At 49.2% G+C, this 13,577-nt stretch overlaps 1 protein-coding gene across 1 annotated transcript in view; it reads right to left on the bottom strand.

Annotated features, from left to right (window-relative positions):
- Nucleotides 1–13,220, bottom strand: part of HHLA1 (HERV-H LTR-associating 1) — a 34,522-nt gene extending 21,302 nt beyond the window's left edge. Inside the window, exons 1-7 of the mRNA XM_030303905.1 lie at nt 13,142–13,220; nt 12,000–12,059; nt 8,752–8,811; nt 7,818–7,898; nt 6,759–6,842; nt 6,572–6,655; nt 835–918 (exon numbers count right to left, since the gene is read on the bottom strand). Coding sequence (XP_030159765.1) covers nt 835–918; nt 6,572–6,655; nt 6,759–6,842; nt 7,818–7,898; nt 8,752–8,811; nt 12,000–12,059; nt 13,142–13,220 — 532 coding nt within the window. The remainder of the gene's footprint in view (nt 1–834; nt 919–6,571; nt 6,656–6,758; nt 6,843–7,817; nt 7,899–8,751; nt 8,812–11,999; nt 12,060–13,141) is intronic.
- Between the last annotated feature and the right edge of the window lie 357 nt (nt 13,221–13,577).

Here is a 13,577-nt window from a genome sequence, read left to right as displayed (position 1 = left end):
AGCATAGGAAGCAAGAGCATGGGCTTTAGAGAGCCAGATTGCCTGGGTTAGAATTCCATTTCTGTAGAATAATCTTGGGCAAGACACTTGACCTCATATGCAATAGTTTCCTTACCCGTAAAGTGGGGATAAACATGTAGTTATTCCACAAGGTTGTAGTTAGGATCCAATGAGGGAAAACGTGGAAAGCCCTGGAAGAGTCCTTCGTGGCTAATGATATCTATTATTATTTCTCTTTCTGGCTCCCCACTGTTTCTAGCACAGTAATTGCTGCATGGTGCAGCACACCAGCCTTCTGATGAGTCCATGTGCGGGCAATTGACTAGAAATGTGCTTTGCACAGTGGGTCCCTGGGGGAATGTGAATTGCCTGGGGGTTATATGAGGCCATCTTGTGAAAGAGGCAGATCCTTCTCAGCTGTATGCCGGACATGGGCTTAGGCTGCATATAGATCGAATTCTACATTCTGAACTAACCTTGAGCAAAACAGGCAACCTCTCTAAATCCCCGTTTTCTCATCTTTGAAATGGGAGTGTAGCTATCCAGTAGAAGCTGTTTTCTTGAGTCTGCCTGGATTCCCCTAACTGTGAGCCTCGGACTCTTCCTCCAAGGTCTTCGATACCAGGAATAGCTCTGACTGAAAGATGGAGTCTTCAAATACTAGTGGTTGCAACTGGGCCACACTGATTGTCTAAATAGAATGCACACAGAGGTTCCGGGAAGCCTGGCCTGTGCCAGGGCTTGGGGTGGGGAGTCTACCAACTTTGATATACCCTTGATGGACGCCAATTCTCCGAATCTCCAATTTTTCAAGAGTTTTCAAGATGAACACACCTGAGAGGATTGAGGTTGACTTGAAAATCTCTGTGAGGTAGCTGGTAGAATTTCCAACGACGTCCACCAGCAGGGCCGTGAAATCTGCAAGAAGGATCGAGGAGGTTTACGGTTCCGATCCGGAGACTTGGGCGGAAAAGTGTAGTGTGTTTGGACTTTTCAGAGTAAATGTTATGAGTTTGGTTTCGCTCCGTTTGTTGAGGGATGTTAACGATCATGCAGAGAAATATTACTAATTATAAAGATGTCTCAATTCCAGGAGAAAACTTCTGGATCCACCATCATTTCCCCTCCCACTGCCCTCTCCCTCCGAATCCCTCTATGCTAACACCAAACGTCTGCGGAAAAGCCGCATTACTGAATAATGGTTGTTCTCATTTGTGGTCCCCTATTATCTCAACAAATTGCTTTAGTATTACCAAATCTATCCGACAGGAAGCGACCCCACAGTTAGGCAACAGGAATTTACATAATTTTGGATTTTCAAAAAGTGAGGTAAACGTTAATGGTGGGTTATAAAGAGATGGGAAGCCTATACAAAATAGAACCAGGGACTTCTCCTGTGCCCACTTGTGAAGAATGCTGAGGGAGGAGGTTGGGAGAATGTCACATTTAAGGCTCCAAATCTTTGTGAACTTTCTCTCTGAGCAGGATTTGAACAGGGCCATTGCTTGACACAGTGGGTGCCATTGACCAATGAAAGCTCCCGATACATGTGCAGGCAAAGCGCTGCGACTTCCTCTACTGTTCGCTTGTAGTTTTCCAGGATCCAGTGCACGTGTGGCTTCCAAAACAGGCATGAATTTTAGGAGCCCCAAACAGTAAGGGGGAAGCTTCTGGTGTCATCTGGATAATTTCCTGTCATGCTTTGGAAAACACTTCTTTTACTCAACGGGATTATGAGCTTCAGTGGGGGGGCAAGGTGACTTGAAAATATAGAACACAGAGGACTGAAAATGCGGAACCCGGAGCGGTGGGAAAATGTCACGTGACAACCAATGGAATGTGCCGCGCACGAGGCCAAGAGGAGGCAGACATCGTGTGATCTTACCACACCTGCACGGTCACACGCTCAGTCTCCCAGAGGGGACAGGCGGTCGTACACAGATGCAGATGTGGACACGTGGCCACGCAGAACGCCTCCTTCCCGTGTCTCTTTAGACCAGCCTGTCCTTGGTCACGTTATGGAAAGTGAGGAAGGGTGGCATTTCATGACTCCTTCCATCCATTTCCTTCCTACTTCTTAAATGTTTTTTTTTTTTATTCATTTATACCATGAATATTTATTGACTGTTTTCAGGGTGTCAGACACCTGCTCGGGACTGAAGCATTGTGTGAGACCCCATCTCTGCCCGCCTGAAGCTGAGATTCATGGGAGAGAGAGACTCAGAGGCAGAGCAGTAAACGGCAATCTGCTACTACCATTGCATAGACGCTAAGACCGGGGGTCTAGAGGCAGGACATCAAGGATGGAATCCAGGCGCTGCCCAAGTTTCGGAGAGATCATGGAACTTTCCCAAGGCGCCAGAGGATGTGGTGGAGCTTGAATTTGAACTGAGGTCTATGTTGGGCCAAAGCGCCCACTCTTCCCACTTTTCCCACCGCTGCTCGAGCAATCCCTTACTCAACACACTGCGCGAACTCTCCCTTCAGAATGGCTGTTTACAATCCCGTTATTAGGTTTGGAAGAAAATCAGCTATCATTATTACCTCACCAATATTCTTTGTTTTGCTGAAAATCTGAATCATCTAACTTAGTAGCCATGCCTCCAGATGAGTGATTTCTGACCACTTTCACATATAAACAGAAAATAGAGGAAACAACCTTTTGCCTATCCCATTGGTAATGATTTAAGAATGTGACTTAGTACTTCATGTCGGCAAGGGTGGGGGAAAAACACGCGCTTTCAAATGTTACTGGTAGGGGTCTAAACTCATGCAAGGTGTCTAGAGAACATTTTAGCAATTTGAATCACTGCAAAATTGTTTCCCTGTCAAGGACGATATCCTCCAGCATAATTGGGCACGTACTCAAGCGATCGTACACAGGCACAGCGTTGTTGATAATCGTACAAACATGGGGGGATAAACTAAGTTTCTATCAGAAGAGACAAATTAAGTCCCTTATGGTACATTCTTGCAACCAATGCTATGAATTCATACGAAGGATGTGGCGTATTTATATTCATTGGAATAGAATGGTTTTTAAGACATACTGACTGGCTTAAAGGCGGATTATAATGCTACATAGAAAACATGGTAGATATGGAAGGTTTTCTCTCAATATCCATTCTCCCACCTTCCTTTAGCAAGAGAATATGAAATTTCAGTTGGGCACAACCGGGTTTAACGTAGCTTAAAAACGACATTTTTTGAGCCTGTTTGCCCGGGGGGTGTGGCCATAGGGCTAAATTCTGGGCAACTGAATGTGGGAAGACGCATGTGGAAGGTTTCCAGACTGTGAGTTTCTATAGTGGGCGGGCATGTCTTCAGTTCCTTTCTTCCTCTTCCTTGTTGCTGGGATGTGGATGTGGTGGCAAACCATCTTGGACTATGAGAACAAGGGCAATGCATCATGGGAGGCAGGGCAACAAGCTAGAAGGACCCTGGGCCCCCTACAGCATCATACCATCAGAGCAGCCCTGGTATATTTACCCAGATGGCCACACACAAAAGCTATTACCTTCTACCCTCTGTAAGCCACCTTGTTTTGGGGTCATTTGTCATACTAGCCTGGCTTATATTCTAAATAATATACAGAATGCAAAGTTGGATGGGTAGACGGATGGGGTAGGTGGGATGGCAGGCAGGTAGGCTAGATAACTAGCCGACAGATGGCTTAGGCAGGCAGGTTAGACAGGTGGTTTAGACCACCTTGGGTAATGGGATTACCTATGGATGTTGGGACATCAGGTGTTTCTGATTAAAAAAAAATGGAATGTTTTCATTTATTTTTGAGAGAAAGAGAGAGAAAGAGCACAAGCAGGGAAGGGGCAGAGAGAGAGGGAGACACAGAATGCAAAGCAGGCTCCAGGCTCTGAGCTGTCAGCACAAAGCCCAGCGCAGGGCTTGAACCCATGAACCGTGAGATCATGACCTGAGCCGAAATCAAGAGTGAGCTGCTTAACCAACTGAGCCACCCAGGCACCCCTCTGATTTTTTTGATTATACTGTCCCTGCCATCTGACATTTTGACTTCATAATACATTATTTTCTTCAAAAATTTTTTCATATAAGAGACAGAAAGCATGAGTGGGAGAGAGAGGCAGAGGGGAAGAGAGAGAGAGAGAGAGAGGGAGAGAGAGAGAGAGAGAGAGAGAGAGAGAGGCTTAAGCAGACTCCATGCTCAGCATGGGACCTGACAGGGGGCTCGATCCCACGACCCTGGGATCATGACCTGAGCCAAAATCAAGAGTTGGACCCTCAAGCGACTGAGCCACCCAGGTGCCCCAATAGATTGTTTTCCAAATCAAGAAAATTTGAGCTGTTTTCATTTAGAGAAATAAAACAAATATGCAGCAAATACATCCTTACAGGAGGGCCTTAAGTCAGAGTTGAGGACATTCAAGAGAAAACAATCCGGGTCTGAAGATTATCCACAAATCCATCTGCCCTACAGATACTGAGCAGTGACAAGATGCCAGCCTGTGCCCAGCCTCTCGTGGCAGCGGTCTGGGGGGAGTGGACATCAGCACATCGTAATGTGTCGGTCGTAAACCTTGTAAAAATCTCTGTGGCTTACAGGAGGAGCCATATGCTATTTTATCAGTGGTGAGGTTCCAGGGATCAATTCTTTTCAAATCATCATTTCAGGTATAGGGAAATATGCTTTGGCTCGCCAGGTAGAAGTAGAAACTCTTTCCTGGCGGGGGCACTGGCTCCAGGCTCCGAGCTGTCAGAGCAGAGCCTGATGCGGGACTCGAGCTCACGGACCACAGATCGTGACCTGAGCTGAAGTCAGACATTTAACTGAGCCACCCAGGCACTCCCCTACAGTCTCTTTTTTTAATCAACAACCAAAGAGATCCTTTTAAAAATATAACTTAGATCGTATCACTCTTCTGTGTGGACAATCACATTGGCTTCCTTCTTTTTTTCCTTTTTTTTAAAGTTTATTTATTTATTTTGGGGGAGGAGGAAGGCAGAGAGAGAGAGGGAGAGAGAGAATTCCAAGCAGGCTCCACACTGTCGGCGAAGAGCCGGATGTGGGGCTCGACCTCACGAACTGTGGGATCATGACCTGAGCCGAAACAAGAGTCAGCCGCCTACCCAACTGAGCCACCCAGGCACCCCCACACTGGCTTCCTTCCAGGGTGAGAATCCAAATCCTCGCAGTGGACTATAAACTTCTACTCGATCCCCGATACCCTCCCTGCTTTGCCCCCACAACCTTGAGCTCATTTCCCATGACTGTCGGCGCTGGCTTGCCTGCTTCAGCCATGCTGGCCTCTCCAGTCCTCACCCCGCTGTCTGGGCTTTTGCCTGGAACTCTCAGTCCCCGGATACCACAGGGTTGTCTCTCCACTTCCTGCCTCCTTAGCAAGGACTTTTCTGACCATGCTACACACCGCAGCTGAGCCCATTACCACTTCCCTCCTCACCTGTCCCCTGCTTTATTGTTCTCACGGTCATGCCATCGGCCAACATACCAGGTGTTTTTGGTGTATCCATTGACTCTCTGTCCCTTCCTATAGAGCCCAAGTTCATGAGAGCAGGGGGTGTGCACCCGCTTTGCTCAGTGGGGGCCCTCACACCTAGAAGAGGGTCTGGTTAACAACATGCGCCCAGTAAAGAATCACTAGATGGGCGAATGAGCACTGAGAGAGTAATTCTCAGTTTCACCTTGCAGGATTCTCTAAACAGAAGGAGCATCGAATAGTTTTAAATTTCAATTATAAAAGTAATACGTGAATATACTCGCATTGAAAAAAAAAAAAAGACCAGATGAATCCAAGCCCCCTTAATCAACCCTCTTCTGCTGCAAAACACGCAACACAATCTTCTTTCGTGGGGTAACCGCTTACCTGGCATCCAGGTAGGTGTCTCTTCACCAATGACCGTGTATTCTATGCATTATTTTGTAACTCTCTTTTTCTAATTAAAAATGTCACGGAGGCGCGCCTGGGTGGCTCAGTCGGTTAACTGCCCGACTCTTGATTTGGGCTCAGGTCAAGATCTCACAGTTCGTGGGTTCGAGCCCTGCATCAGGCTCTGTGCTGACAGTGCAGAGCCTGCTTGGGATTCTCTCTGTCCCTCTCTCTCTGCCCCTCCCCTACACACTCTCTCTCTCTCTCTCAAAATAAAGAAAGAAAGAAAACTTAAAAAAAAAAGAAAAAAAGTATCATGGAAATGTTTCCATACATGGGCCAAATCTGGCCACACCCATTCATTTATGCAATGCCTATGGCTGTTTTCCAAAGTTTATACACGCAACTAACCATTTTTATTAATGATACGTAGGTATGTTGTTCTCCACTTTTTCTCTTAAAACAACGCAGCATGAACATTTTGTTCTTGCCCGTTTGTTCAGACATACCTATTTCTCTAAGATAAAAACCAAGGACAGCACTTTCTGTGACAGTGAAATGTGCACACGTTTAAGCATAATAGATATTACTGTCTTATTTCACTCCAGGGAGAAAGGAAGTTAATTCAAACTCATCTGAAAGGGCACAAGCGACATCAGGAAAGCCACAAGCCTGGGGGGGTGGGGGGTGGGGGGAGTGGCTCCACACACCTGATAAGTCATTGGTCCGGTTGTTCAGACAGTAACAGTACCGGGTGGGGAACCTGGCCGGGTCCACAGCCTTCAGGTTAGAAACTGTGAAGAGACACGATCCACACGGCAATCCTGAGACAGAACCTGGCCCTGCCGGCCGGTCGCTCACCATCACCTCCGCCCAGCAGAGCCGGGGGGCACTTACTGTTGTAAATGGCCACGGAAAACTTGTGGAAGGCCACGGAACTGTAGGAGGTGATGCTTAGCAGGGAGAAGAACTTCTTCGTATCTGCCAGAGATAGTGAGATAAAGAAGTCAAATGCCTACTGACAATAAGAATACTACCAATTAGTAAATAAGAGAAATTAAAAAGATGATGAGGGGCGCCTGGGTGGCTCAGTCGGTGAAGCGTCTGACTTCGGCTCAGGCCATGATCTCTCGGTCTGTGAGTTCAAGCCCCGCGTTGGGCTCTGGGCTGACAGCTCGGAGCCTGGAGCCTGCTTCGGATTCTGCGTCTCCCTCTCTGCCCCCCCCCCCCATGCTCACACTCTCTCTTTCTCTCTCTCTTTCAAAAATAAAATACACATTAAAAAATTTTTAAAAAAAGGATGGTGAGCAAATAATAAAAATAAATGACAAAAATATACAATAAAGGAACAAAAATGGAAGTTAATGCGCAAAATTGAATATAAGCAAAACCCAAATTGCAGAAGGACCTGTCCCTTGGCTGTGTTTCCGATCTGTCCCTAAGCCCTGGTGGCTCTCTCGCAGGGCAGGTGTGATTAGAAATGTCTGTCCGCGTGCCATGTCTGGGGTGCAGCTCGCTCTCAAGATGTTGGCCAGCCTCCTACTTCATGTGGATGTTTTCAATCTCATCAGGGGTCCGGGAGGACACCACGCCTTCCATCTGAGCAGGGAGGAGCCGGCATGCAGAGATGCGACTTGTCTTGCCCAGACTGCAGACCCTCCAGAAGGGAAGTGGTCACAAGACCAACGTGTGCCTGGACTGGGCTTTTTAAAAAAGGTTATCCTTAAAAGAAATTTTTTTTAATGTTTATTTTGAGAGAGAGAGAGAGAGAGAGAGAGCGGGCTAGTGGGGGAGGGACAGAGAGAGAGGGAGAGAGAATCCCAAGCAGGATCCACCTGCCAGCCTAGAGCCTGATGTGGGACTCGAAATCACGCACCGTGAGGTCATGACCTGCGCCGAAATCAAGAGTCAGATGCTCAACCCACAGAGCCACCCGGGGGCCCCGACGAAGGTCACCTTTTAAAGCTCTGCTCAGCATCCCGTTCACCAGCTCTGTCAGGTTCAGCGCGGACAGATCGACTGACCTTGCGGGCAGTTCTAGAAGAGATTTGCAGATACTGTCACCAGCAGGCTTTTTTCGACAACAGAAGTTCCCCGATGCTGACATTCAGGCACCTGTGCCTCGTCTTTGGACGTTTCCGGAACTCATCCCCACGGCCGGGCACACGGAGTCCGGAGATAAAAGGCGGTTCTCGTCCTCAGGAGGTGACAGCCAGCGGCATACATCATGACAAGTTAGAGAAGACAAGTCCCCGTGAAGGACGGGAGCGCTCCCTTTGTGAATAATTTATCTCTGCATTTGGGGACAGTGGAGATCGGTGGCGATGCCCACGCGTGATGGGAAGCCCACGGAAACGGCAAGGTTTCTCAACCCCGCTGCGTTTGGAACTGACTACGTGGTCGAACAGACGATGCCCTGGCTGGGCACCTGGCATCACTCGGAGAAAAACGTTTGGTTTTATTTATTTATTTTTTTGATTCTGCTATTCTGACGCTCGGACTCCCTCTTCAGAGATCCGGATCTAACAGGTCTGGGACGCGGCCCAGACATCAACACCAAAATCAATCAACCAGTGGGTCACTCCCCCAGATATTGGGAGTGTGCAGCTGAGTGGAGAGACCTTGCCAGGTTAAGACCCGCCCCTCGCAGGCTCTTTCCTGAAGATTCGGGATAGCAGTAGACGAGGCGGAAAGAGTGGTTAATGCGCCTCTTTATGTTTTCACTAACAAGGTGGTTCTCAGTGCTTAATGCTTGGATAATTGTGTGGATCACGCAATCTGAAGACTGAGGCTATGGGGATTATGAGTGGGGGTCTGGAGACGTGGGGGCGGGGAGGAGGCTCCCTTAGCCGGCCCGCCCACGGAGCCCCGAAGGGAGGAAGGGACTCACCTGTGGTGTCGAGAAAAGCCACCCCCTTTTCCTTCCTCTCTTCTCCTCCAAGGCCAGACACTGGGGAGAGAAAGACTTCAGGGGAGACACGTCGCTGGAAGAGACTTAGGGGCCTCGGCGCAGGGGCCTTGGGCTTAGAGAAGGGTGGAATCACCTGCCGTGTGAGAAGGCAGACTCCTCCCCCCAATACTCGAGTCTCCTTAGGCCGACCTTGGCCTAGAAATTCACATTTTAATAAACAGGCAGGTGATCCCCAGGCAGGGGGCCTAATCTACCCCACCCCTTTATGGACCAGGAAGCTGACGCTCAGAGTGGAGAAGAAGCTTGCCTAAACAAGAGAGCCCAGAACCTGCTTCCTAAGAGCTGCAGACAGGTGGCCTTGTCATGAGAGCAGGCCACTGGCTGGCTCGGTGAAGTTCATGCTAGAGAAGAAAACGTCACGGGAAATCTTGAAATGCCTAAGCGCACGTTCATTCTTTATTCATTCGACAAACACTCACTGAGGGCCATGCAATCATGCTGGGAGTTGAGAGAGAGAGAGAGACAGGTCTCCGCCTCCGTGGGGTTTGCTGTCTGTGCCCCGGGCAGGAGGAGGGTAATCACACGTGAGGGGCAGCAGACGGGGCCCGGCAGGATGCCACGAGCTCCTCCCTCAGGACGCCCGGCCTGGTCTAGGGGGCACTCTCGAGAGGGCCTCCCTGTGGAAGTGGCTGGAAAGCCGTGACCTGGAGGATCGGTGGTTTGGGGTTAGGTGGCATTATGAACATACTGCATTTGTTTCTATTATTGTCGGAATGATTATGTTTCATGTTACATTCCGGGGGGGGGTGCTTTATGCCCATTTTATAGATGGAAAAACCAAGGCACAGACAGGCTGAAAACCAAGTTCCAGAGCTACAGAGCAAGTCAGGATTCAAGGCTGGCTTAGTTACCCGTCGTGCCGAGGATGGCTTCCTCTTTTTCCTTTTGAATGTCTTTGTTTCCAGACACTGAAATAAAAGTTCTCATGAACGAAACAGGATTGGGGAAAAGCAGCCGTGCACAATTCGTAACATCCTTTGCAAGTATCTTGTCCGACATTCCCTTTGAAGGATGGGGAAATTGAGGCCCAGGAAAGCGACGTGATGTATGTAGTTATACCCCGTACCTGACCAGTGGCCCTGTTTCCTCTTTCCCTTTGCCTCTGGCAACCCCCTTTCTACTCTCTGCGTGTAGGAGTGACGATTTTAGATACCTCCTAGAAGAAGAGGCATCATGTAGTATTCGTCCTTCTGTGACTGGCTTCACGTAGCATAATGTCCTCCAGGACCATCCATCATGTGTATGGCAAGATTATCTTCCTTTTTAAGGCTGCATGATGTTTCACTGAATGGACATACCGCATTTTCTTTATCCGTACATTTGTGGACGAATGTTTTGGGGTGTTCCCTGGCTTTTCAAGGACTCCAAGCTTCCTGATTAACTACTGGAGCGTTGAGGTCAGAGGCAGGTGGGGTCCACGGGTCCCCTTCCGTACACACGGTTACTGGGGGGAGTGGGTGACGCAACGACAGTAGGAACTCTGAGACAGACATTTGTGATCAAGCAGGTGAAGAGCTGGCACACGGCCTGCTCTCCCGTCTGGCGCTCTGAAGGGCACTCCACCTGAAGAGTCTACAGGAAGCCGCCCCAGTGACAATTGTGGCAGCCGCCGACCTCGCCTGTGACCTGGCCGGGAAGGACAGAGAGACCTCCGTGCCTGTGAGGGATTGGAGCTCCAGGCCACAGGGGTGCTACAGGCTGTGAGGCTGGCCGGCCCTGTGCAAACTTTCCTAACGGAGAACCCTCCCCGAACACCACTCCTTCCACCAAGGAGACATTATGTCCGTCATTCCTTTGTGTAATTGCACACCTGTGGGTGGATTTTGATAACAGTATTTGACGCGTGAACGAAACACCCCTGAGGCACAAATTTCTGAATAAGATGCCGTACAGAAGCATTTCTCAAATAAATGGCCAGACAGACAATAGAAAGGGACTGTTCCCTTTTTGGATGAAAAGACCACCTTAGCGGTATCTGTAAGAGAGAAAGTGTTGGTAGTTTTCATATTTTTTGCGTGCTTACTAGTTTAACCACGGTTCATCCTTTATGATTACCTGTGGAGCACAAATTGTCCCCATTTGAAGAGGAGAAAACTGACGGCTCAAATAAGGAAAATGTTTATCGACAATTACCCTGCGTATGCACAAGAGATCGGTACCACGTGTGTCCTCTGGGGAAGGGAAGCGCTTGGCTGGGGACCATTTTCACTTCGTACACTTTTGTTCCTTTTGCGTTTTTGCATCTGGAACCACACGAATGCACTAATTAAAACTAAGTTAAATTACGGGGTGTCTGGGTGGCTCAGTTGGTTAAGTGAGAGTCTGGCTCTTGGTTTTGGCTCCGGTCATGATCCCACAGTTAGTGCCTTAGTTTGAGCCGCGCATCGGGCTCTGCGTTGACAAGGAGGAAACTCCTTGGGATTCTTTCTCTCCCTCTCTCTCTGCCCTTCCCCTGCTTCAGCTCTCTCTCTCTCGTTCTCTCAAAATAAACAAATAAATAGGGGTGTCTGGTTGGCTCAGTCGGTTAAGCATTCGACTTGGCTCAGCTCATGATCTCGCGGTCTGTGAGTTCGAGCCCCGTGTCAGGTTCTGTGCTGACAGCTTGGAGCCTGGAGCCTGCTTCGAGTTCTGTGTCTCCCTCTCTCTGCCTCTCCCTCACTCATGCTCTGTCTCTCTCTCTCTCTCACTAAAAAAAGTAAATAAATCAAAATTTAAAAAATAAAGAGTAATTCCCCCGCTGTGCGCCCCCACCCCCATTATCCTGCTTGTTTGCCAACAGATTGGAAAAGGCAGCCAGGTCCCTGCCTCCTGTGTGCTCCTTATGTCGCAATGCATCCACGGTCGTGCTGCAGAGCAGATTTTGCACCACCAAAAAGAAAAAGAAGAGGCAAGGAAAGAAGAATTTATTGCAAAAATGGGGATAGCCCATGACAATGCCTCCCATTGCGAAATCGTCCATTGCTGATCGAGCGAGTCGATCTTTGTGGATTTAATAAGATCACGGGAATCCAGGGGTCCCACGAACCATAGAGCAAGCACAACTGTCAGGAACTCTTACTATGACAGTTAACGCTTGACGCAAGCCCCGTCTTACAGATAGGAACAGTGAGGCTCGGAGAAGCCAAGGAGTTTGAGAATGAGCGGGGCAGGCACACCCGCCTGTTTACCTGCTGGAGGAAGGAGGGTCATCACCTTTTCCTTCTTGGCTTCTCCTTTCACAGCAGACACTAAAATAAAAGAGCGCTCATCAGAGAAACTATAACCCAGGCTTGACACGAGAAAGAATTGGCTCCAAAACGCTCATCTTAAAGACGAGAAGACTATGATCGGAAACGGCGAGGTGCCTTGCTTAACATGGCACGTGTAGTTGGCTCTTTCAGTTCAGTCACCGCGTATTTATTGATGGACTGTGACCATGTTACGTAGCAGCTGGACTTTAATAAGCTTCGCGTGTGTTGGGTGCCGGGGATACCATGATGAACAAGCGAGTGCAGACCCCATCCCTGTGGCGCTTATAGTCTAGTCGGGAAGGCCGACGTAAAGGAAAAGAAGACTCAAAGATATTACGACGAATGACGCGGAATACTTTGAAGAGCGCCTTGAGGGTGTGTAACAGGGAGCCCGATTCATCTCAGTGGTCTGAAAGCTCTCCCTGGCAGGTGATGTGCGGCTGAAGGGTGAATAGTATTCGAGTAGAATGTAACTGGCTGGGGGGGGTCGGCAGAGTGTAGATGACAGTGTGTGTGCCAGGGGACGCGGTGGGCACGAGTACGACTTTAAAGAACTGAGAGAAAGCCAGCGCGCTGAGGCGGGGCATCGTAGGAACCGGGGATGGCAAGGTGGGCAGGGTCGTGTAGACTATGCGAAGGACTTGGGGTACGCTCCAGAGAGAAGTAGGAAGTCACTGAATAACTTGGGGCAGGTGAAATGAGGGAGGAGCCTGGGAGGTGACTTGCCGAGAGTTGTGAAAAGATCGCTCAGGCTGGTGAGTGGAGAATAGGTCATGGCGAGACAGGAGGAGAAGCAGGGGCTGGTTTAGAAAGCTGCCTTCATGGTCCAGGAAAGAGAGGACAGTGGTTTGGACAAGAGGCGTAACAGTGGCGGGGGAGATAATGCTGTTGCGCAACGGAGACTCTGGTGCAGGAAGTCAGAGGGCAAAACCAGACATGGGGAATTCATCATCGCCGTTTCGATGGGACTCATTTAGGATTCTGGCCGGACATGTTAGCTGCTGCCATTCTCCAAAGCCCAGTGAAAACCCAGACTCGGCATATAGAACAGGCACTTCTTGAACTCAGACCGGACCCACCTGTGTTCCAAAGGGACAGAATGCACGTGAGGCCCACGCACAGCCTCACCGGAGGACCGGGTCCCGGGAAGCCCGGCATGTCTGGAAGCAGGCGAGCAGGCCCCTGGAGGAAAAAGGTTAGGTTACTAAGCATACTGATGCAGAATATCCTTGAGAAAACCGCCTGGGCGGTCATCAGAAACAACCCGCAGAAGGCTCTGAATAGTTCGGATTAGGCTAGAACCCGTGCCAGAATTATTCCCGTGGCCCCGCATAACTGCAGAAACCCGGGAATCTGGGAGGGGCAGGCGTGCATAGTCACAAACCAAGAATGCCTCTCCCATAGGCTTTCTGGCTGTTTGGCTGGGAGATTCGCTCCCAATACAGCATCACCGCTGCTTCTAAATAGGAAAATAATATCCGAGTGTACGTGAGGGTTCGCCCTACGTCCTTGTCT

This window comes from Lynx canadensis, chromosome F2 (assembly GCF_007474595.2).
Source record: "Lynx canadensis isolate LIC74 chromosome F2, mLynCan4.pri.v2, whole genome shotgun sequence".
Classification (NCBI taxonomy): domain Eukaryota; kingdom Metazoa; phylum Chordata; class Mammalia; order Carnivora; family Felidae; genus Lynx; species Lynx canadensis.
The sequence above is the reverse complement of the archived record's forward strand: the minus strand, read 5'-3'. Positions and strand labels throughout refer to the sequence as shown.